Source organism: Cnephaeus nilssonii, assembly GCF_951640355.1.
Source record: "Cnephaeus nilssonii genome assembly, chromosome: 5".
In the NCBI taxonomy this organism is placed as follows: domain Eukaryota; kingdom Metazoa; phylum Chordata; class Mammalia; order Chiroptera; family Vespertilionidae; genus Cnephaeus; species Cnephaeus nilssonii.
The window spans coordinates 2,428,880-2,449,913 of NC_137076.1; the positions used below are offsets into that span (position 1 = coordinate 2,428,880).

General features: G+C 59.5%; 1 protein-coding gene across 3 annotated transcripts in view; it reads right to left on the reverse strand.

Annotated features, from left to right (window-relative positions):
* Window positions 1-1,944: 1,944 nt before the first annotated feature.
* CAMK2D (calcium/calmodulin dependent protein kinase II delta) overlaps window positions 1,945-21,034 on the reverse strand; it is a 159,061-nt gene continuing 139,971 nt past the window's right edge. For all 3 annotated transcript variants that reach the window (XM_079771813.1, XM_079771814.1, XM_079771815.1), the window contains 5 exons: window positions 19,195-19,243; window positions 13,744-13,819; window positions 10,110-10,204; window positions 8,416-8,644; window positions 1,945-3,206 (listed from right to left, as the gene is read on the reverse strand). In XM_079771813.1, the coding sequence (XP_079627939.1) occupies window positions 3,203-3,206; window positions 8,416-8,644; window positions 10,110-10,204; window positions 13,744-13,819; window positions 19,195-19,243 (453 nt within the window). In that variant the 3' untranslated portion in view covers window positions 1,945-3,202. The remainder of the gene's footprint in view (window positions 3,207-8,415; window positions 8,645-10,109; window positions 10,205-13,743; window positions 13,820-19,194; window positions 19,244-21,034) is intronic.

The window sequence follows — 21,034 nt, forward strand, 5'->3', positions numbered from 1 at the left end:
GTGTGCCAGTGAGGAAGGCGAGCCGAAGGGAAGAGCCACCCGACCCCAACGGGAGCCCCAGGGGACATCGGACGGCTCTGCCAGGCTGAAGCCCAGCAGCAGGTCCCGGATCGCCCGGGGCCTGCCCTCCCGGGTGGGGACGGAGTCCACGCACACCGCCGTCGCCGGGAAGCCTGGCCCTTGTCCACGGCATACGCCTGGGTCACAGGCGAGGGGAGACCGCGGCCTCCGAGAGCCACGCTAGGGGAGCACCTGTTTGAAATGAAACTATTTTGTGCTGCTGAGTGGGAAGGTCAGGCCTCCTGTTCACGTGCGTGAGATCGGGGACCGGGCGCCCCGCTCCTCCTGCCGACAGGAGGGAGGTGTCCCCAGCACTCCACCCGCTGGTGCGTAACCACCAGGGCGGGCTCCTCAGGGCCGTGAGCTCGGCGGCGGTGAGGGGGAGACACCCTCCACGGAAGCACAGGCTCCCGAGCCGCTCCAAGAGCTTCTCCCTGTGCTGGGGGAGCGGGGAGCCCCGAAGAGAAGCCTGGGGTTCCACGCTGGGCAGAGGCACCGGAGGGAGGGACCAGTTCTGGCTTCAGGGGCCCTCGTGGGGATGGGGTGACGTGACAGCTGTCCCGCCCGAGCTCCGTTCCCACCTGCCTGGGGCGCGTGGGCACTGCCCTCCGGGGTGGGGGGGGGGCGGGGGGGCGGGCTTCCAGCTCTCCTGGCCGCAGCGACGCACAGGCGCCCTGGAGGTTCCCCACAGAGTTGGTCCTGAGCTCCTGGGTGCCGGGCCTGCGGGAAAGTGGGGTCTCAGCGAGGTGAGGAGGGGGAGGGGCGTGGGGCGAAGAGGGGAAGCCTGCCTGGCTGCGGGAGGCCGGGAACCAGCGGTGGTGGAGCCTGGGCTGGCAGGTGAGGGGGGGAAGCATTGAGGCCACCACGGAGCAGAGCCCAGTGCGGTGGGCCCGACCTCTGCGCCTGGCAGCGGCCGGTGTGCCTCTCGGTGAGTCCCCGGCACGCCGGCCGCGACACCTGTGCGGGTGGAGCGCCAGGAGCCCTGCAGGCTGACTGTCGCCACGGAGACCAGCGACAGCTCGGACAGGTCTCCCACTCAGGGCTCGGACTGGGGAGAAGTCCCTGAGGTGGACACGCCCCGAGACGGGCCTTACAACCGGGCTGTGCTTGGCGCTCGTTTCTGTGGCTTTCGATTTTGTCAAAATTTAATCAACATAATCCCGCCCTCTGGAGGGCCCGCAGGGAGCACCGCCTCGCGGGGTCTGCAGAAGCTGAGGGCGGGGAGGCCGCGGGGCTGTGCGCCCAGGTCCCCGAGGTCATCCAGGCCGCAGCCCTCGGAGGCCCCGCGGACCTTCCCCAGACTCTGGGTTTCTCCCTCACGGCCCGTCCAAGCACAGGGCGGTCACAGCGCCTCGTCCCAGAGCGCCCGGCCCGCGCCCCTGCTCAGAGCCTCACGCTCAGGCCTGCTCTCTTCTCACTCTGGGACCGAGCAGAGGAGGTGCTGCTCCAGCCAGCGCCGGGCGGCCTGGCCTCCTGCAGCTCCGTTCCCCACGGGCCCAGGGCTCCACGAGGGTGCACCGCCCTCCCCTCCCCTCCCCCCCCCCTTGGCTGCCCTCTCCTCCCCCTCCCCCCTCAGCTGCCCTTCCCTCCCCACTCCCAGCTGCCCCCCCACCCGGGTTGCCCCCCCTGCGGGCCACATGCAGCTCCAGCCTGACTCCCCATGCTCCCGGGGAGCGGGGGCCTGGAGTCCACAGGAGGGGAGCCCTGGGCTGAAGGGGAGAATGGTCTGGAACACACAGGGGTGCCCCTCGGTAACCAGGCCCTGAGCGGGGTGAACGCTCTGCTCCCAGCACCTCCTGTCGGGACAAAGTCACGCTGCCGGCCCGCAGTGGGGACGGTGCCACGGCGCAGCAGCCGTTCCTAAGGAGGGAGGCGGACACGCTGCCAGCAGAAGTCACAGATTTATTAACTCTTAAATATGTCGGTCGCCCTCGCCGTCACGGCGAGTCGTGTGCAGGGCCTGTGGCAGCTGCGGTGCTTCCCAGCGGCGCCGAGCGCCCACGTGCTCCTGTAAGCACACGTGTCCGTGTGCAGCCGCGTCACAGGAGGGAGGGGCACGGAGGAGGAGCTGCCACTTCACAGGCTCGAGGCGTTCACTTTGAATGTATGCACGGTGCAGGCGTGGCGGGCCGGAGGGCGGTGCCTCCCGCACACCCCGGAGGACACGTGGGGGCTGGACACGCGGGGGCTGGACACGCGGGGGCTGGGCGGCGGAGCGGCTGCTGGCTCTGCTCCTGCTGGGAGGGGAGCGGGCGGTGCAGGGAGCCACGCGGGGGCATGCACGCGGGCGGCACAGACACTGGGACAGCGGGGCAGCGGGGCGGGACCCACACCAGCCCTGCCCCTGGCCCGGGAGGGAGGCCTCCTCAGGGTGTGGCTGAGACCCCGAGAAGCGCAGTCACCCCCAAGTTCAAAGCGCTGTGAGGACGAGACCGCTCGGGCGGCCCTCCCGGGGCTTCCGGCCACAGGCCTGGCCGGGCCGCCTCCCGGTCCCCACTCCAAGCAAATCACAACCCTACCCCCACCGCACCCCGTACACCCCGAAGGTGTGCAGCCGCGGGCGGGGCCTGAGGCCTGGGCTCCATTTTCCTTTGTTTACACACACCCACTTCTCACACACCAGACAGAGGAAGCGAAGAGGAGGATGGGAAAAAGTTAGAAATGGGGAAAATGAGAGAAACCAGAGCAGATCTGAGGGACAAAAAGGCAGCCCAGCGGTCCCGGCAGTGCCCGCCTCCCCCGCGATCACACTCGACCCACATGGGTCCGACCCCCAATGGCACAGCGCCGCACCCTCGGGGCAGCGCCACTTCGCCGGGACACGCTAGGGAACACGTGGTCTTGCCCTTTTTGTTAAACAAGCCCAAACAGAGGACAGCAAAGTTTAAAAATGTACATTTCGCGTGCACGCCGTCCTGGGGACAGCGGGGGCCGCTGCGTCTTGGCAGGAACAGACACGAGGAGCAGGCGGTCCTCGGGCGGAACGGCGGCCTCCTGTGGTGCAGCTGTCCGCAGGGTACACACGGACAGCAGGCCGAGGACGAGACGCGGCACAGGCACGGGCCGCCTTCTCGCCTCACGCAGGCACCAGGGCCCGGTCCCGTCCGGTGCCTGAGACACGAGGCCGATGTGGCACGGGTGCTTAGCTGCCAGGAGGAAGGGGAGAAGTTAGACCGCAGCCTCCAACTGCTGTGCGGTGCTCCGTGAGCTGAACCCCGGGCTGAGGTGCTATCAACACCGTGCTCCCAGAGACCACACTCACGGGAGTCCGTCAGTCGTCTGCCCGTCTGTCCACGCGGTGCTGAGCTGCGGGTGACGGGCCGGGCTCCGAGCACACAGGGAGCAGCCAGTGAGGAGGGAGCAGGCCCCGGGGAAACAGCGACGCAGCCACCCCGGCTCCTGTCCCACTCCCACACCCGGGGGGCCACGCCGACAGGGAGGCGCCCCTGAGCCCTCCCCGTCCGGGTTCAGAGAAGGACCAACAGCAGCAGCTGAGGCACGGATTTCAGGGCAGCTTCAGGGGGCTGAGGCGTGGGCGGAGCAGCTCAGCCTCTCGGAGCCAGGAGGGCACCAAGGCCCCGGAGCGGGCTGGAGGCCTGTCTGCGTGACTGAGTGACTCCCGCCCGAGGCCCCGGGGCGGGAAGCCCAGGCGGCCAGGCCTGCAGGAGGCTGTGCTGCCACCGATGCCCAAAGGCCTCGCTTCCCACGGCGTGTCACGCGGAGAAAACCTCGGGAGCAGCCACGCAGCTCTGGGCGCCCTGGTCCGGCCGAGGCCGGTGCTGCTCACAGGACACGGGGAGCTGTGAGCCTGAGACGGCTGGCCGCTGGGAGGCGCCTCCCGAGGGACGGGAGTGCTGGTGAGAGAGGCTGTGCTCAGCCTCCTGGCCACGAGCACGGCGGCTCTGGGACACCAGGACCGGGAGCCTCGCCTGCAGGACGCTGCCCCCTGCACGTGGACGGGCCATCTGTCCTGTCCCTCTTTGGGGTAAAAAACACCCAAAATGGGTTTCTCATGATTGTGACATTCCTTGTGCACAGCACGGTCTTTAGACTGAATGTCCACTTCTCGTTTCTCCCTGTGGACGCGCTTTGACAAGCCCAGCTCCAGCCCCATGCACCTGGCGAGGTCTGGACGGGGCCTGGCCACCTGTGGTTCCGAGCCAAGAGCTCTGGACGAGTCTCTGGGGTGAGGTGAATGTCCGCTGTGTGACCTTCACTGCCCCCCTCCACCCCCCCAGACATTAAGGGGTGAACCTGGCGAGAGGACCGGCTGAGATGAGGAGGGGACACAGCTGCACAGAGACACCCTCTCGCTTCTCATCAGCCCTGTTCCCACCAGCCCCTCTACCCACAGCCAGTGCCCAAGCACTGCATGGCCTCCTCCGTGCCCCCGAGCTCCGCCCACTGCCTTTTTGCGGACGACATGATGCTGTACAGAGAAAACCCTAAAGACTCCACAGAAAACTAGAAACAATAAACAAACACAGTCAAGTTGCAGGATACAAAATCAATGTGCAAAACCCACTGCCTTCCTATACACTAATAACAAAACTTCAGAAAAAGAAATGGAACAAAAACAAAACAATTCCTTTTGCAATTGCAACCAAAAGAATACCTAGGAATAAACTTAATAAAGAACATGAAAGACTTACGTACCAAAAATTACAAAGCATTATTAAGAGAGATTAAAAAAGACACAGCACAATGGAAAAATAATCCGTGCTCAATGGTTGGAAGAATCAACTAGTTAAAATGGCCATATTACCCAAAGCAATATGCAGATTTAGTGCATTCCTCGTCAAAATCCCAATGTCATTTCTTAAAGAAATAGAACAAGAAATCATCAGATTTGTATGGAACTACAAAAGTCCCTGAACAGCCAAAGCAACCCTGAGAAAAAAGAAAGGAGCTGGAGGTATCAGCTACCTGACTTCAAATTATACTACAGAGTTACATAATCAAAAAGCATGGCATTGGCTGAGAAACAGACACACAGACCAATGGAACAGAATAGCCAGCCCAGATATAAAACCACAGGTATATGGGCAGATAATTTTCAACAAAGCAGCCAGAAACACAATGGAGTAAAGATGGTCTCTTCAATAAATGGTGCTGGGAAAACTGGAAAGCCACATGCAAACGAATGAAACTGAATTGCAGTTTGTCCCCATGTACAAAAGTTAATTCAAGCCTGGCTTGTCTGGCCCAGGTTGACCCATGAACCAGGAAGTCCCATGAACCAGGAAGTCATGCCTGGTTTGACTCCCAGTCAGGGCACATGCCAGAGTTGCAGGCTCATTCCCTGGTGGGGGAGGGGTGTGTGTGTGAGGCAGCCAATCAATGATTCTCTCTCATCATTGAGGTTTCTGTCTCTCTCTCCCTCTCCCTTCTTCTCTCTGAAATAAGTAAAAACATTAAAAAATTAATTCAAAATGGATCAAAGACCTAAATATAAAACCTGAAACAATAAGTTACACAGATGAAAATATAGGTACCAAATGTATGGACCTTGATTGTAGAGAACATTTTATGAACTTGACCCCAAAGGCCAGGGAAGTAAATGCAAAAACAAATGAATGGGACTATATCAATCTAAAAAGCTGCACAGAAGAAGTAACTGACGACAAAAAAAAGAGGCAGCCAACCAGATGGGAGATATTTGCAAACAGTACTCCCACAAAGGTTTGATCAAAATATAAAGAACTCATAAAACAACACCAAACAAACAAACTACCCAATCAAAAAGTGGGCAGAGGACCTGAAAACAAACCTCCCCTAAGAAGACATATCCAATCCTAATATATAAAAACCCAGGGTCTGTAACGTAACGACTGAAGGCTCAACCAACCGGAGTCAGTCCTGTAGTCAGTGCTGGGTTGCCGTGGCGACCCAGCACTGACTGCTGCTGCTGAGGGTGCGGCGACCCAGCACTGACTGCCGAGGGGGCTGCGGATCAGGCCCGGAGAGAGGCCCAGGGAGAGAAGCAGGGTGTGATCTGTAGCCTCAGTGGCAGCTGTTGATCAGCACCTGCCTCTCTCTTTCTCTCCAGGCCTGGCCAGCAGCTGTGCCTCTCTTTCTCTCCGGGCCTCCACGGAGGGGCTGCTGATCAGCCCCACCTCTCTGATCAGGCCTGGAGATAGGCCCAGAGACACTGACTGGCATAGAAACTGACCAATCAGAACCAAATCTGGGTGAAGTGAGGAGCCAATGGCTGCTTAGGAGGCGGAGCTTTTGACGCTGACTGGCATAGAAACTAACCAATCAGAACCTAATCTGGGTGAACTGTGAAGGCAGAACCTAAGGTGGGGGCTGAGGAGGGGTTTTAAGGGAAATAGCTGTTTGGTGTAAGGTATAAGAAAGCGGTTCAATTTTTTAATGACCGGTTTGGCAGCATAGTGCATATGGCTATCAGTCCACAGATAGGGATTATGTGTTTTTGTCTGCCAAGAGCATCTCCTCCTGCTGAAAAAGGCTTTCCCCCATTTAAGCAATCCTATCCTATATAATCTATCTATACTAATAAAAGGGTAATATGCTAATTAGACTGGGTCAACAGGACATCTTCCAGACGTCTGACTTCCTTCCAGACAAAGCCATGGTGGTGGGGGCCAAGGCAGAGAGGGCAGTTGGGGGTGAGATCAAGCCGGCAGGGGAGGGCAGTTAGGGTCGATCAGGCAGGCAGGCAGAGAGGTTAGGGGCGGTCAGGCAGGCAGGCAGAGGGGTTAGGGGCAATCAGGCAGGCAGGCAGGTGAGCGGTTAGGAGCCAGTGGTCCCAGATTGCGAGAGGGATGTCCGACTGCCGGTTTAGGCCCGTGGGATCGGGCCTAAACCGGCAGTTGGACATCCCCCAAGGGGTCCCCAATGGGAGAGGGTGCAGGCTGGGCTGAGGGAACCCCTCCCCTCCTGTGCATGAATTTTGTGCACCGGACCACTAGTATATTAAAAGATATTCAACCTCATTGGCAATTAGGAAAACGCAAATCAAAACTACAATGAGATACCACCTCACACCTGTTAGAGTGGCCATTATCAACAAGACAAGCAATGACAAGTGTTGGAGAGGCTGTGGAGAAAAGGGAACCCTCATTCCCTGCTGGTGGGAATATAGACGGTACAGCCACTATGGAAAGCAGTCTAGCGATTCCTCAGAAAATTAAGAATAGAGCTACCATACCACCCAGCAATCCCTCTCTGGGTATATACACACAAAAAAACTCGAAATCATGTATCACAAAGATATATGCCCCCCTGTGTTCCTTGCAGCATTATTCACGTGGCCAAGACATGGAAACAACCAAAGTGTCCCGCGATAGAGGACCGGATACAGAAGACGTGGTCCATAACACAATGGAATATACTCAGCCACAAGGTAGGACGAAACAGCGCCATGGAGGGACCTTGAGAACATTATGCTGGGTGAAATGCATCAGCCAGAAAAGGCTAAGAGCCATATGACTTCACTCATACGTGGGCTATAAAACTGAAACTCGTGAACACAGACAGCACGAACAGTGTGCTGGTTGCCAGAGGGAAGAGGCTGGGGGGAGGAGGGGCCCTAATATGAGGTGACAGGAGAAATGTCCCTGTGGGTGGTGGGCGCAGGGTGCAATGCACCGATCTTGTCACACAGAAACCCACACCTGAGACCTGTAAGTTCATGTTGAATGTCACCCCAATCAACTTAATAAAAAAGATAAAGTAACAAGTGAGTGAGTGATGTCTGTGACCAGCTGGTGGGTGGCCTGTGGGCTGAGGCACCTGAGGTTACACTGACGCTTTAGAAAGCCCCGGATATTCCCCCACGGCCCTCCCACTGCCCGTATGTCAGTGAAGTCAGACATGCCGTCCTCTCACACGGACCGTGATTGGTGCTGACAGCCCAGCCCGAGAGGCACCCTAGTTCCCACCTGGCCCTACAGGGAGACGCTGCAGCCGGTCAGCCCACACCGGACGCATGGATTACACCCACTCCCACGTGTGATGCCCTCTAGGAGCAGTGGCTGAGTGATAGCCTGGCGGCCGGGACTCTTACTCGGTGGGCACCGCGGGGGACTCTTACTCGGTGGGCACCGCGGGGGACACTTACTCGGTGGGCACCGCGGGGGACACTTACTCGGTGGGCACCGCGGGGGACACTTACTCGGTGGGCACCGCGGGGGACACTTACTCGGTGGGCACCGCGGGGGACACTTACTCGGTGGGCACCGCGGGGGACACTTACTCGGTGGGCACCGCGGGGGACACTTACTCGGTGGGCACCGCGGGGGACACTTACTCGGTGGGCACCGCGGGGGACACTTACTCGGTGGGCACCGCGGGGGACACTTACTCGGTGGGCACCGTGGGGACACTTACTTGGTGGGCACCGTGGGGGACCCCGAGCGATGGAAGTGCACATTCTGCCACTTCCCGTCCCGGCGGTGCCACACGCGCGTCTCCTCTGACTGCATGGTCCTGGGCCTCCCGCCGCCGTCCGTGTACTGGGTGAGCCGGATGTAGGCGATGCAGGCCGCGTCCTCGCCCAGCAGGTGCACGTGCGGGTTCAGGAGGATCGTGTGGACGGGCTTGCTGCTTTTGGACAGAGCTGCAGAGGAGAGGAAAGAGCTCTCAGCCCACGTACAGAAACCACACCAGGCCCTTCAGCGGGATCAGCGAGCGAAGGCCACTCCGTCCTCCGACTCAGCGGACGCTTCGTGGAGAGCAGCAGGGCCAGTTCTATTCCTCTCGGCCCCAGGCAGTGCTGCCGGGACACAGGCAGGGCAGGCTCCGGGCCTTGTGTGTCCTGGTGGTGCCGTGTGTGGGGCAGGAGGCTGTGGAACAGGCACGGAGGCTGCTGTCTCCGACGAAGAGGCCTGGTTGGTGTCCCCCAGCCTGAGGCCCTTGCTCAGCACGCCCGCCCAGGCCAGGCCAGCTGCCACCCAGCGAGAAGCCCAGGCCTGAGCTGGCGGTGCAGCCCGCCGGCTGCAGCCTCGGTGCTGACGGGAGGACTAAGGCGTGGAGGTCCGTAGGCCCCCAGCAGGTGGAGCCATCTGACTCTTGGGCAAACCTGCTCCCGCCCTCGGAGGGGATGTGTGAGCTGGCGCCAGGCCAGCGGTGCCGCCTCGGAGGTCGGCGGGCATGGAGGGCACTGTGCGGAGTGTGCTGGTCAGGCAGGCGTCGCAGGCCAGCCCCCGCTCCCTCCCCTGGAGCTGGGGCAGAGGTGAGGCCACCTCGGAAGCTTGGCGAAGCCAGTGACCACACAGTCACCTTGTCTGCCCGCAGATGCGTTCCCTCCACAGCACTGAAAGCACCCGCTGAGGCCCTGCGGCGGCCTGTCCTCCCTCAGTCCGCACAGAGCCCGCCCACGGCGGGGAGGCGGGGAGGGCGCGAGCTCTTCTGCAGGCGCTTCTTCGTCACTTGCTCGGAAGCGAGGCCTCGGAGGCCATAAAACCTTCACCTGAGCGCGGGCCTGCGGCCTCACGGCCACTCGCCTTCGCTCTGACGGGAGCACCGGGTGGGCTGGCCGCTCTCTGGACTGCAGGCTTCTTCGCCTTTTCATATGAACAATGTTTTATGAAAACTTGAAATAACGCATTTTTGGGGAACTCACTTTGCTGCCTATATCACACCTTTACTGGGGCTTGTATGGGTGTATTCAATCAGCATTACTTTTTATACAAAACCTGGTATTTTTCAAAACACACTAACACTTTCAACCCTGTCAACTTTTTAATGTTTTTATTGATTTTGAGAGAGGGAGGGAGGGGGAGAGAGAAGGAGAGAGAGAAACATTGATGAGAGAGAAACATCAATATCCACTGGCTGCCTCCACACTGGGGACTGAGCCTGGAACTTGAGCATGTGCCCTGACCAGGAGTCAAACCATGACCTCTTGGTACATGGGATGACTCTCAATCTACTGAGCCACACCAGCCAGGCAACCCTGTCAATTTTTTCAATTTGAAATATTGAAAATACTCATTGCATCAAAGAGCCAAAGAAGCTGCAAACTGGGGAGAAATTCCAAGAGCAGCGGGAAAAGGCATGCCATGGAGGTAGGATGACGGTACCGTTTTCAAAGTAGAACCGATGGAAGTCCATCCCTTCTACCAAGTTGCCCAGAGCTTCCGGCTCAAAAGCAGTGAGGCCCGGGTCACAGATTTTTCTGTAAGGAAAAAACAATGAAAAGTAACGAAAGAATTCCTGTACCTTGTTGTTTCACACATATCCATTCTGGTCCGCCCAAGTCCGTGACCAAGAGTCTAAAACACAAAACTGTAACCCCTGCCCAACCTTGCCTGGGGAGGTGGGGGAGGGGGAGGGGGAGGGGGAGGGGGAGGGGCAGACCCCACGTGACGGGCAGGCTGGCACCGGGTCCAGCAGACGGCAGCTTTTACAAGCTCCTCCTGTGTTAGCGTCAGGTGCGTCCGAGGCCTCCCAGGTGCTCCAGCTCTGAGTTATTGTGTGTGAATGCTGTCCGAGCCCACCAAGCCCACTCTGGCTCTGAAAGGAACCACGTTTGGGCTACCTTTTACACCTTCTCCATCGCGACACACTTCTATGTTCTGATCGCCGTGAAAGCAGTTGTCACATCCCACACTTCCTGGCAATGTTCGCAAGCTTAGTCATCTTCTGCTTAAATTTATTTAACTTTCAACATGAAGTTAATGAGCGGTTCAAATGCACACACAGTTTTCTTTTTAATCCTAGAAATCCGATTCAACAAAGCACGGCACCGTTTTAAATACGTCTTCAGAGAAAGCCAACGGGTTTTCTTTTAACACCTCTCATGTGGCAGATATTCTCCGAAACAAGCAATTAGAACACAACAATGAACCTGGCAGAGTAGTAAGCAGAGTCTCAATAACCAGGTCACTTGCACACAAGACGGACAGACTTAGGAGAGGAAGGAGTTGGAGCCGGGCTTTTACGTCTGGGCAGTTTTCCTGGAGTGTGGGGGGCAGGCAGTGAGCACCGGCAGAGCTGTGAAACGCAGTGAGTCTGGGGACGATGGTGGTCTGACAGGAGCATCGCTGGGTGTGCAGAAGTCCCCGGGGGCACGCGGGGAGGCAGTCCCGGATCAGTGGGCATCCCAGGACGTGACATAAACTCTGGGCGTGAAGAATTAGTGGACGTTCACACGGGAGACGGAAGCCGCTACGGAAGGGTTCTGGACTAATTCGTGTTCTGCTGGGTCGGCACCCAGATTCCATAGGGCAAGTCCCCACTGGGGAGGGAGGACGTTTTCACTGCCCAACAGAAATACAAGCGTCACAAGGCAAACGCACTATGGTTCTGAAAGCGCCGTTCGTAGGACGCGGGAGTGAGTGTAAGAACAGCCGTGGACGTAGTTTTAAAATGAAACATCACAGTGGTTGCTCTGTGGTCAGAAAGCCTGGAAGGGGCGTGGGGGGGGGGTTTGGGCTTTGCCTGAGGCTCCGGTGGGCTGGTGGTGTCAAGCTCAACGCCAAACACATACAGCCTCTTTCTAAGGAGCCACGGGAAGCACAGTGTTCCCATGGTAACCACAGGCTTGTGCGGGGCTAGGGCACCTCCAGAGATGATGTGGCTGTCAGCATTGGGGAACCGAGCTTTCCTCTCCCACCGGCATGGACTCACTGAGATCGCTCGCTATGACAACCCCTCAGCCAGCCATCAAGACTCAATCCATCCGAAAACCTGTTCATCTGTTCTCTCGTGCACGTATGTACATACGTGTCCCTCCTGTAACCACTCTGCGTTAAAACGCGGCTCAGGAAGCTGCACATGGCCTGTGGGGGCGTGCTCTGGACCAGGTCTCGGGCAGGCGGCTCGCGAGAGAGGGGTGGGGCTGTCCCTGGGCCTGCCGCGCGGACCTGAGGGGATTCCAAGGAAGTGCCTCGCTTAAAACGCCCTTCAAACGGAGAACCAGGGAGCCCCGTTTGCCACTTCTGCCTGGCTGTGCCCCAAGAGAGAGCATACTTCTGTTCCACAGGGGACATGCGTGCACATGGAGCCTGAGCAGGAAGCGGCTCTGTCCGGAGGGTCACCTGGTGTGACAGGCCTACCAGCAGGAGAGAGGGGGCAGGTGTCCTGTTTATCCCACACCTCCCCGTCCCTTCTTCCGAGGTCACTCCGAGGCCACATTCCGGAGCTGATGCCGCAAACTCATATGCACATGCCTGCACTAGCACACACATGTAATCTGGGGAACAGCCCACACAAACACACATGTGCATGTCTGCACTAGCACACACGTAACCTGGGGAGCAGTCCACACAAACACGTATGTGCATGTCTGCACCAGCACACATGTAACCTGGAGAGCAAACACATATGTACGTGTCTGCACTAGCACACATGTAACCTGGGGAGCAGTGCTGGCCTGGATTCAGACTCACGCTGTCACCCGCGTCTGTCTACATGTGCCGCCCATTGTAGCCGATGATGAAGGAAATAACTTCTCATCACATCAAATGCGGGAAGAAGTGGGAATCCCCAATTTGTTCTCCCAAAAGCAACCTAGTTTTCCTTTTTAAAAACAATCTCGCGTTTTCTCTCCGTTATGCTGATGCCGCTGGACTCGTCTGGAAACACGCTCACATCCCGCTTGACCTTCAGTGACTGTGTGCGCCGTCAGCGCCACCATCTGTCTGCCACGTCTGCAGCGTGCGATGCACCACGGACCCTCTTGGCGCCCGTGACGGTGGACACAGAGGTGCTTCCAATTCTGTTATGAACACGGCTTCAATACACATCCTGGTTCGTGGTCTTGTCCGTGTTTCAGATTCAAAGCCCAGGGCCACGTGACATGTTCGTCGGCAGTCCTCGGCCTGAAGTGACGGGACTGCCTAACCCTCTCCTCCAACCGCACGCACGCCACGGCCAAGCGCTCCAGCCAGCGGCGGCCCTCACCCTCAGCACCGCCAGGGAGCTTCCGGCTCGCTACCCTCTGGTTGCTGCCTGCCTCCGCTTCCTGTTCAGGCAGCCAGGCCAGTCATCGCCTCACGGGGCCACTCCCTCTGCTCCACCGAGGCCGCCCCAACCAGTCAGGCCCTCTCGCCTGCGAGGCACCAGCTGGGGCAGAGGGAGCTGAGACCAGTTTTCACCTCACAGTCAAGCGGGGCTGCTGAAGGTGGAGGCTGCCTGACATCACAGACACCCCTCTCCCCATGCCCCTCTCCCTACACCCCTCCCCCCGCACCCCTCTGCCCTGCACCCCTCTCCCTGCACCCCTCTCCCCGCGCCCCTCAGGCCTGCACCCCTCTCCCCGCGCCCCTCAAGCCTGCACCCCTCTCCCCGCACCCCTCAAGCCTGTACCCCTCAGCCCCACGGCCCTCTGCCCCGCGCCCCTCTCCCTGTACCCCTCTCCCCACATCCCTCTCCCTGCACCCCTCAGCCCTGCGCCCCTCTCCCCCGCGCCCCTGTGGAACTGCAAGGATGTTTTGAGCCCCCTTGTCCTCTCTCTGTGCTTCCTGCCCTGTTTTGCCTGTAGGGGTGGAGCTGACTGCTTCCGCCCCCCACAGAGAAACCCCCTTCCTCTCCGAAGTCCTCTTCTCCTGAAATGCTGACACACCTGCTGATTCCTGGGCCCGGAAGTCCTTCACCCCTTGAAATACTAGGAAGGCTGCTGCTGACACGGGAGCCTGGGTTACATGCAGATGAACTCGGCTCTGAGGACGCACTCCCGCAGACTGCCCCGGCCACGCAGCCCCCCGCACTCACGTGTACGCCTCGAAGTCCCCGTTGTTGATGGCCTCGATCAGCTGCTCTGTGACCTTGATGATCTCCTGCTTCCGAGCTAAAGGCAAAGGGACAAGCTGGTGAGAACGAGGACCCGGCACCCCTCCCCCACCCCCACGACACGGCCTTCCTCCCTCCGGCGCCGCAGTGGACAAGGCCTCCGGCAGACACTGCTCGGCAGGGCCACCGACCGGGCTCCGCCCCACCCGGGCGGCCGTCTCAGCCGCTCAGGACCACGGGTCAGGGCTGCGCCGCTCAGGGCCCCCAGGACCCAGGGCGCACCCCCAGGAGGCCACGCCCTGCTGCTTGCTGCACAGCGCCCCACGGCCCGGGCTCTGTTCTTATTTTTTATTAAAATAAACGTAGTTTAGTACCATGGTTTATTTCAACTTTTAGGCTTAAAAATGCTTTTATTTCAGAGAGAGGAAGGGAGAGAGAGAGAAATATCAGTGATGAGAAACATGGATCGGCTGCCCCTTGCACGCCCCACACTGGGGATGGAGCCCGCAACCCGGGCATGTGCCCTGATCGGGGACCGAACCCTGACCTCCTGGTTGATAGGTCAATGCTCAGCCCAAGCCACAGCGCTACGACCCGCGTTTAACCTGAGGAACTGCGCTCCCGCTCCGCTCCCGCACGAGGAAGCCACCAGAGCCGCCATGCACTGAGGGGCCTTCAGGGAACTGACCACATGGTCGTCAGTGGGCGTCCACGCCGCCCCACACAGGACTTGCCGCCCCAGCCCACGCCTGCACGTTAACAGCTGGCTTGGCTCGAATCCCACCCGGGAGACTCTCCTGCTCACGCCGCCGGTCCTGTCCGAGGCCGCGTGTGCGCTCACTCGCGTCGCAGCCGGTGCCTCCCGGACCCTTCTCTGTCCCACGTGACCCGTGCATAGTGACCCTCTGTGGCTCAGTCGGCTCTGGCCCTGACTGTACCCTGAAGGCCGCCGCTCTCTGGTGCCCTGAAACCCCGGACCTCACCGTCCTCACGGCTGCAGAGCCTTTGCAGGAGCAGGGCCCCCCCGCCCAAGGCCAGGCTCCTCCTCCACGTGGGCTCCACCCTTGGGGCCTCCCAGGCTCTGTTCCACCCACCCTGTGTCCTGGTTGCTACCCCTCACGTCCCTCTCCTGAGCCCTGCAGCTCCCTTGCCCCATCCTCACAGTCCTCCGGTGACGACAAGGCCGAGCTGTCCCACACTGACCCCAGCAGCCGCAGGGGAGAAGTCAGCCCACTGCAGCCTCCCTTGGACCCTGGCGGGATCAGTCATCTCCAGGAGCTACTCCGTGACTATCCAGAGGAGGAACCGGCCACCAGGCTCCAGCGCCTCCTGCTCACATCCGACTGCAGACGTCCCCACACCATCCAGGGGCAGCACAGCTCTCCTTCCTGCGGACTCTGCGCGTCCCAGCGCCTCCTCGCTCACCCACACCCCCCATTTTCCATGGACCCTGGGAGTTCCCCCACAGTAGCTCACAGCTGTCTCCCCAGACCACATGGGCATGTGCCAGCACAGCAGGCCCAGGACGGACCGGCTCCCACCGCCCTGCTGCTGGCGGTCCGGCTGGCGCCCAGGACCGTCCTCTCTGGCCAGCACGTGGCGATAAGCCCTTCCGTTAGGACGTCGTCGTCGGCCTCCAAGGTCCGGGTTTAACAACAGGCGTTCACAGGTCTGACTGGGACTGGCCCACTTCCTCCCTCCCGCCCAGGACGGAGCGCTTGTCCACGCCTGCGCAGGAGCCAACAGCCGGTAGAGACCCCGTCTATGAACACAGGTACCTCTGACGACATCACGTGCCAGCACACAGTGATGCCATCCCGTTGTGGTATGGGGGTGGCCGGGCCACCCTAGGAGTCACCCGCAGCTGTCGCAGCCTCAGGACAGCAGGACCACCACACATGAGGCCACAGGGTCTCCGCCGCCGGAGGCCCAGCAAGAAGCCGGAGGCCCGGGGAGCAGCCGAGGCCCAGCGAGAAGCCGGAGGCCCGGCGAGCAGCTGGCACAGGCGCAGCGAGATAAACCGCGTGGTGAGTCAGTCCTTTCAAGGCAGTGGCGGGCAGAGAGGCCCAGGTGTCTGTGGAGGGAGCTCCTTGCTAGTGCACCTGACGCAGGAGCCAGCTGGTCTGCGATGAACTCGGCCAGGAAGGGAGCCAGCCCACGCCTGCAGGTGGACCCTCATCCAGCGTGAGCAGGGGTCTCACACTGAACACGTGAGCGCTGCCTGAAGGTGTGCCTATTCGGGGGCAGGCCGCACAGGGCGCCGCCCGCCTGTCTGCGGTGTGTCATCGTAGCTAGCAGTTCTGTCTATTCGCTGTCTGCCCACATGGAGCTGTTTAAGGCGGCCTCTCCATCTCAGAGCCCGGCTGGGGGCTGCGAGGCGTGGGGTGCCAGAGGCTGGGCCAGGGCGGAGCTTTACGTGGCTCAAGGCGCCTGCCGCTCAGTAGCTCATCAGCTCCTCTCCAGCCCCTGGTGCCCAGCTCAGTATTCTGAAATCGTAATCTTAAACGAAGCACCTAAAATGCCTCCGACCTTGCCAAGCGCGGACTGACACTTCGTGACTGGGCCAGGACGGTGACTGATCGCTACACAATCCCCAGGAGCGGGTGCCTGTGGCCTCACCGTCTTCCAGGCCGCCGTCAGCAAAAGCAACTACAAATCAGGGCGTTCTCACGCTCTGGTGCTTTAACAGGAGCCCAGCCTCGCGGGGAGTTTCCCGCCAACTAGCGGTTGCTTCTTAGTGGCCGGACCCCCTCACAAGTCGACCTGTTAGTTAACATGGAGCGTCACTGCCATTATGTTGGCCCCTGGAGGTGGCTTAAAAACTGTAACGTTCTTAACTCTAAGGCCTGGAAACCACCACCTTTCTACTTGAGATGCGTTCAGGAATACCCACAAGTCACCTGCTCAGTGAGCCCTCCAGATAACAAAGTTAACTTACTGAAGCCACTTTTTACTCTGCGTGACCCGAGGCCGGGGCAGACTGTCCAGGGCTGGGCCGGGGCCGGAGGGTCAGGAGGCCTCTGGCCCGTCCTGGGGCTTTGCAGCCACTGCAGACCCAGGGCAGCAATGTCGCCTGACCTGGCCTACTCCTGGTGTCACCCTGACCGCTGCCCGTGCACACGCTCCGGGCAGGTGACGTGACCTGGCCTACTCCCGGTGTCACCCTGACCGCTGCCCGTGCACACGCTCCGGGCAGGTGATGTAGGAGAGGTCGACGGCAGAGATGTCACGTTAGAAATGGAGGGAAGAGATGGCGGTACCTTGGAGCAGACTCCTGCAAGGGCGGGTGGGAGCTGTGTATTTTGAAGGACAAGCAGGAGGATTTGCTGATAGACTGGCTGTAGGTGGAAGCGAAGCTGAGGAGACACGTTGTTCGATGGGGACAGGAGTGTTGAAGACACGAAGTCGTACCGCATCCTGTTAGACTCACTCGTCTGTGAGGCGCGGGAACACGGATGCAGGAGAGCAGAGACCTGACACTGGGGGCAGTGCAGCTGGACAGACGCCGTGCGCAGCACAGACAGGACAGGAGGGGAGGGGACGGAGGCACGTGTCTGGGAGGTGTCAGCGTGAACTGGCGTTCGGGATGTAAACTACAACCTAAGCAACATGGCATTGTTTTACAGAGTTTTTATATTTGTTTTTAAAGAAAACACAACTGAAGTCCGAGAGTGGTCAACCTCAGCACAGCGCTTCCATCTCCTGCTCTGCTCCGAAGGTCACACAGCCACCAGAGGCACCTGCCCTCGAGGACCAGCCCCGGCCAGGGCGCCGCCACGCAGTCTGCCTGTTGTGCCAAACACGATGTGACTCTGTCACGAGTGCAAACCCTGCTCCACAGCCCCGGCCAGGGGAGCGGCCTCCATCGCCGTTGGAGCAAGGAGAGGAGCCGCCTCCTCCACCATCCAGGGCAGACAGCGCTGCAGGAACTGTCCTGACAGGTGGCACTCCTGGGGAGGGGCCCCCCAGGTGAGCCTCACAGCCTCTCCCGGCTGCTCCACAACCAGCACACAGTAGGTGCTCAACAGTCTTCTCTAAAAACTGGAGTGCACCCCAGCATTCCACACGGTGCTGTCTTGTTAGGAATCGCACATCCTGAGCGCCACGGAAACCTTGCAGAATGGCTCCCAGAGGACTGTTTCAATGGACGTGGACGTTACTCCGTTTTAGAATTATCTGGACACCAAGGTCATTCTCACGCAGCACGTCTTGTCTCTTCCAGACCTGCTCACGGGCAGGAAGCGCGGCTGCTCTCCGCACGCGCAGCTGCAGGCCCCACAGGACACGGGCTGCACGGGACGGACAATGGAGATTCCGCTGCTCCGGGTCCAACGGTGAAATCGCTCACTCCAGGGGCCCCGCTGCTGAGCGCCTTGCCGCAGCCACGCCCCTCTGCTTCCTGCCACACCTTGGGTCTCCAGGACACGGGTCTGGCAGTGAGACCTGTAACCCGGAGAGGGGGCTGACGAGGCACAGGGCTGAGACTCACTTTTACTCCTCTCACCTCAACTGCTCCTGCGCAAACTCAAGGGCTACAGCGGGAGCCTGTCCGCGGGGAAGGCCGCCGCCCTGATGCCTCGGCGATGCCCCCTCTGGCACCCCAGCCCCCGGTTCGCCATCAGGAAAGCGACCTCTCCGGGAAGGTTAACCAAGTGATGCCCACTCCCCTGGGGTTACACTCCTCCTGTCACACTTCTGCTCGGAACACCCTACTGTTACCACGGTGCCTGGGACCCGCTTGCAGACACTGGCCTGTGGAAACGGCAGTTACGGAGACTGAAGTACAAAACGAGAACACAAATGCAAACCAGGTTACCCAGGGGAACGCTCTAAGACAGCCACGGACCAGAGAGCAGGGCGACGGCGGCTGATTCCGGGGTGCACATGCGTGAGATGGTGCGCAGGTGTGGCGAAGACACCTGCTCAGCTACGGAACCTGGGCAGCTGCCCCTGCGGAGTCAAGACTACGTCGCGAAGGACAGGAAGCCCCGCATGAGAAGGCCACCAGAGGCAAATCCCACCGACGCCCATTCCACACCCCCGACGTCATCGTCAGAGCCTCCTTGCCTAGAAATGGTTTCCTGGGAGGTTTCCTGGGTGCACGCAATACATGCACATGTGTGTTTCCTTCTGACTGGTCCAGTCACAACGTGGCATGACGTTTCTAAACTGTCACTATTAGTTTAACATCACCACAATGTGCTAAAGACCCACCTGTTGTCTACAGTGTAAAAAACAGAAAAGAATATAGTGTGGGAAAACCTGACAAAATCTGTACATAGAATCAAAACTCTAACAGAACACTAACACAGAGGAGGTTATTTCTGTGTCTTCGGACAGGCCCGATCCTAACAGCATGGTTATGTGAAACGAACGTGATTTCTGACACACACGGAGCTCGGAGTGGGGCGCCCACCCCTGGCTTCCTCATACCTTTCACATCTTCATCCTCGATCGTCGTGTTGGAACTCTCTGTGGACTCCTGCGGAGAGGAAAACACACACGTTGCAAACAATGAACAGCCTGGCTTATTTTCTTCCTAGGAAACTGGCGAGTGATGCTCACATCATGCAAACCCCTCAGCAGGCGTGTGCATCTCTGACATGCAAATGGACAGACACATCCTATGGCGTTCACAGAAATGAAATGCCAAACGCTGCAAACACTGGGAGGGGCGCACCTGCGGCCTCACCTCGGAGCAGGACGAGCGGCGATGCGCGCACACAGCCTAAGGCCGTGCCTTTCAGGATTGAGGACCGTCTGGGCACAGTGCCCCTGGTGCTCTCTCTATGTGTCTGTGAGAACCTGGCTCTATTAGCCTAACGAGCCGGAACCTACAACAGAACAATTTGTGTTCTCCATCTAGTATCAGGAAGCAGCCCTTCTCCGGCTGGGGTGGCCCACGAGCACAGCCGCACAACCTGTCCTTCCGTGGTCTCAGCCTGCAGGGAGCGAGCCTCTCGGGCCAGGAGGGAGGAGGCACTGAGAGGCACACGTGCTTCCAGGAGCGTCCGCGCGGGCAGCACCGGGGTGACAGCGAGTCACTGACTGAGGACAGTTAGGTTCTCTCACCTCTGAGGCGGCACTGGCTGTCATGACAACGAAAGGCAGAGCTGCTCTGTGAGCCCCCAGTGCAGCCGAGCTGGGGAGCACACCGGGGCCCATGCCCGCCCGAGGCCACTCCTCACAGTGTCTGACACACTCTCCGTCAAGGCAGTTCCAGCGAAGAAACTCACGTTCCTAAGACCCAACTTTCTACTCCAATGGCCAGAAACTAAACAACTGGACACCAACTTCCACTCAGCAGCTGTGTGCTCAGGGACGAAGAATGGCTTTTGCAAACACCAGCCAGCGTCCCTTTAGAGATTCAATATTCAAAAAAGTGACCCATTTATACAACGATCACAGCGAGTATGGAAACCAAAGGGACAGGCCCATCAGCTGTGCAGGGTCTCCGTCCCCCCAGAGCCAGGGTCTTCCTGCTCTGGGCCTGGCCTGGCGCACCTTCCACTCGCGAGGAGGTGCAGGCGCCTACACACAGAAGTCCGCAGAGCCAGGCAGCCATGCAGCAGCCCCACCCGCAGAGCCACCGAGTGGCCCCGGCCGTGCACCTGGCCTTGCCTGGCTGACGACCCTGCAAACCTTGGGCTCGCGTGGGACACTCCTCAGTAGCTCCGGGTGTTAGGGACCGAGGGCAGCGATTTCCCACCCGCGTGCCACAAGGACGTTGAAAACATGCAACGCCTGACTGTTCAGCCAGGGGCACGGCCTGCTTTCCCCTTAGACTGTGAAACAGAAAATGACAACAGCCAGCACAGCAGCCAAACACTGTGCGCGCAGATTTAGTAACCAGCGTAGGTGCCGAGAGATGGAAAAGGTGGGAAATCGCTGCCTTAGACCATTTTAAGTGTCATGACTACAAATATGCCTCCTAACAGAGAATGAAGCGCATTATGGTTTTTACGCTAATGATTTTGATACTGACTCACTCGATGTTAAACCAGAGATAGTGTGTTCTGACTGCAATGTTGCTGCTAACAGTGAGCAGACAGACCAGGCCTCGCCTGTGGAAGTGAGAGGAAGCGCTGCTCCCTCCGTAGAAACACGGCCGTGCGTGAGGATGCCAGCTGGTCCCAGCGCATGCTCAGAAAGTCTCCTTCCCCAGGCGTGCACACAGCCCGCCACGCAGCGAGGACGCCGTGCGGACGGACACGCACAGGCTCCTCTCGGCACAACCAGTCACACGTCTGCTGCTGACATGCATGTATTTCCA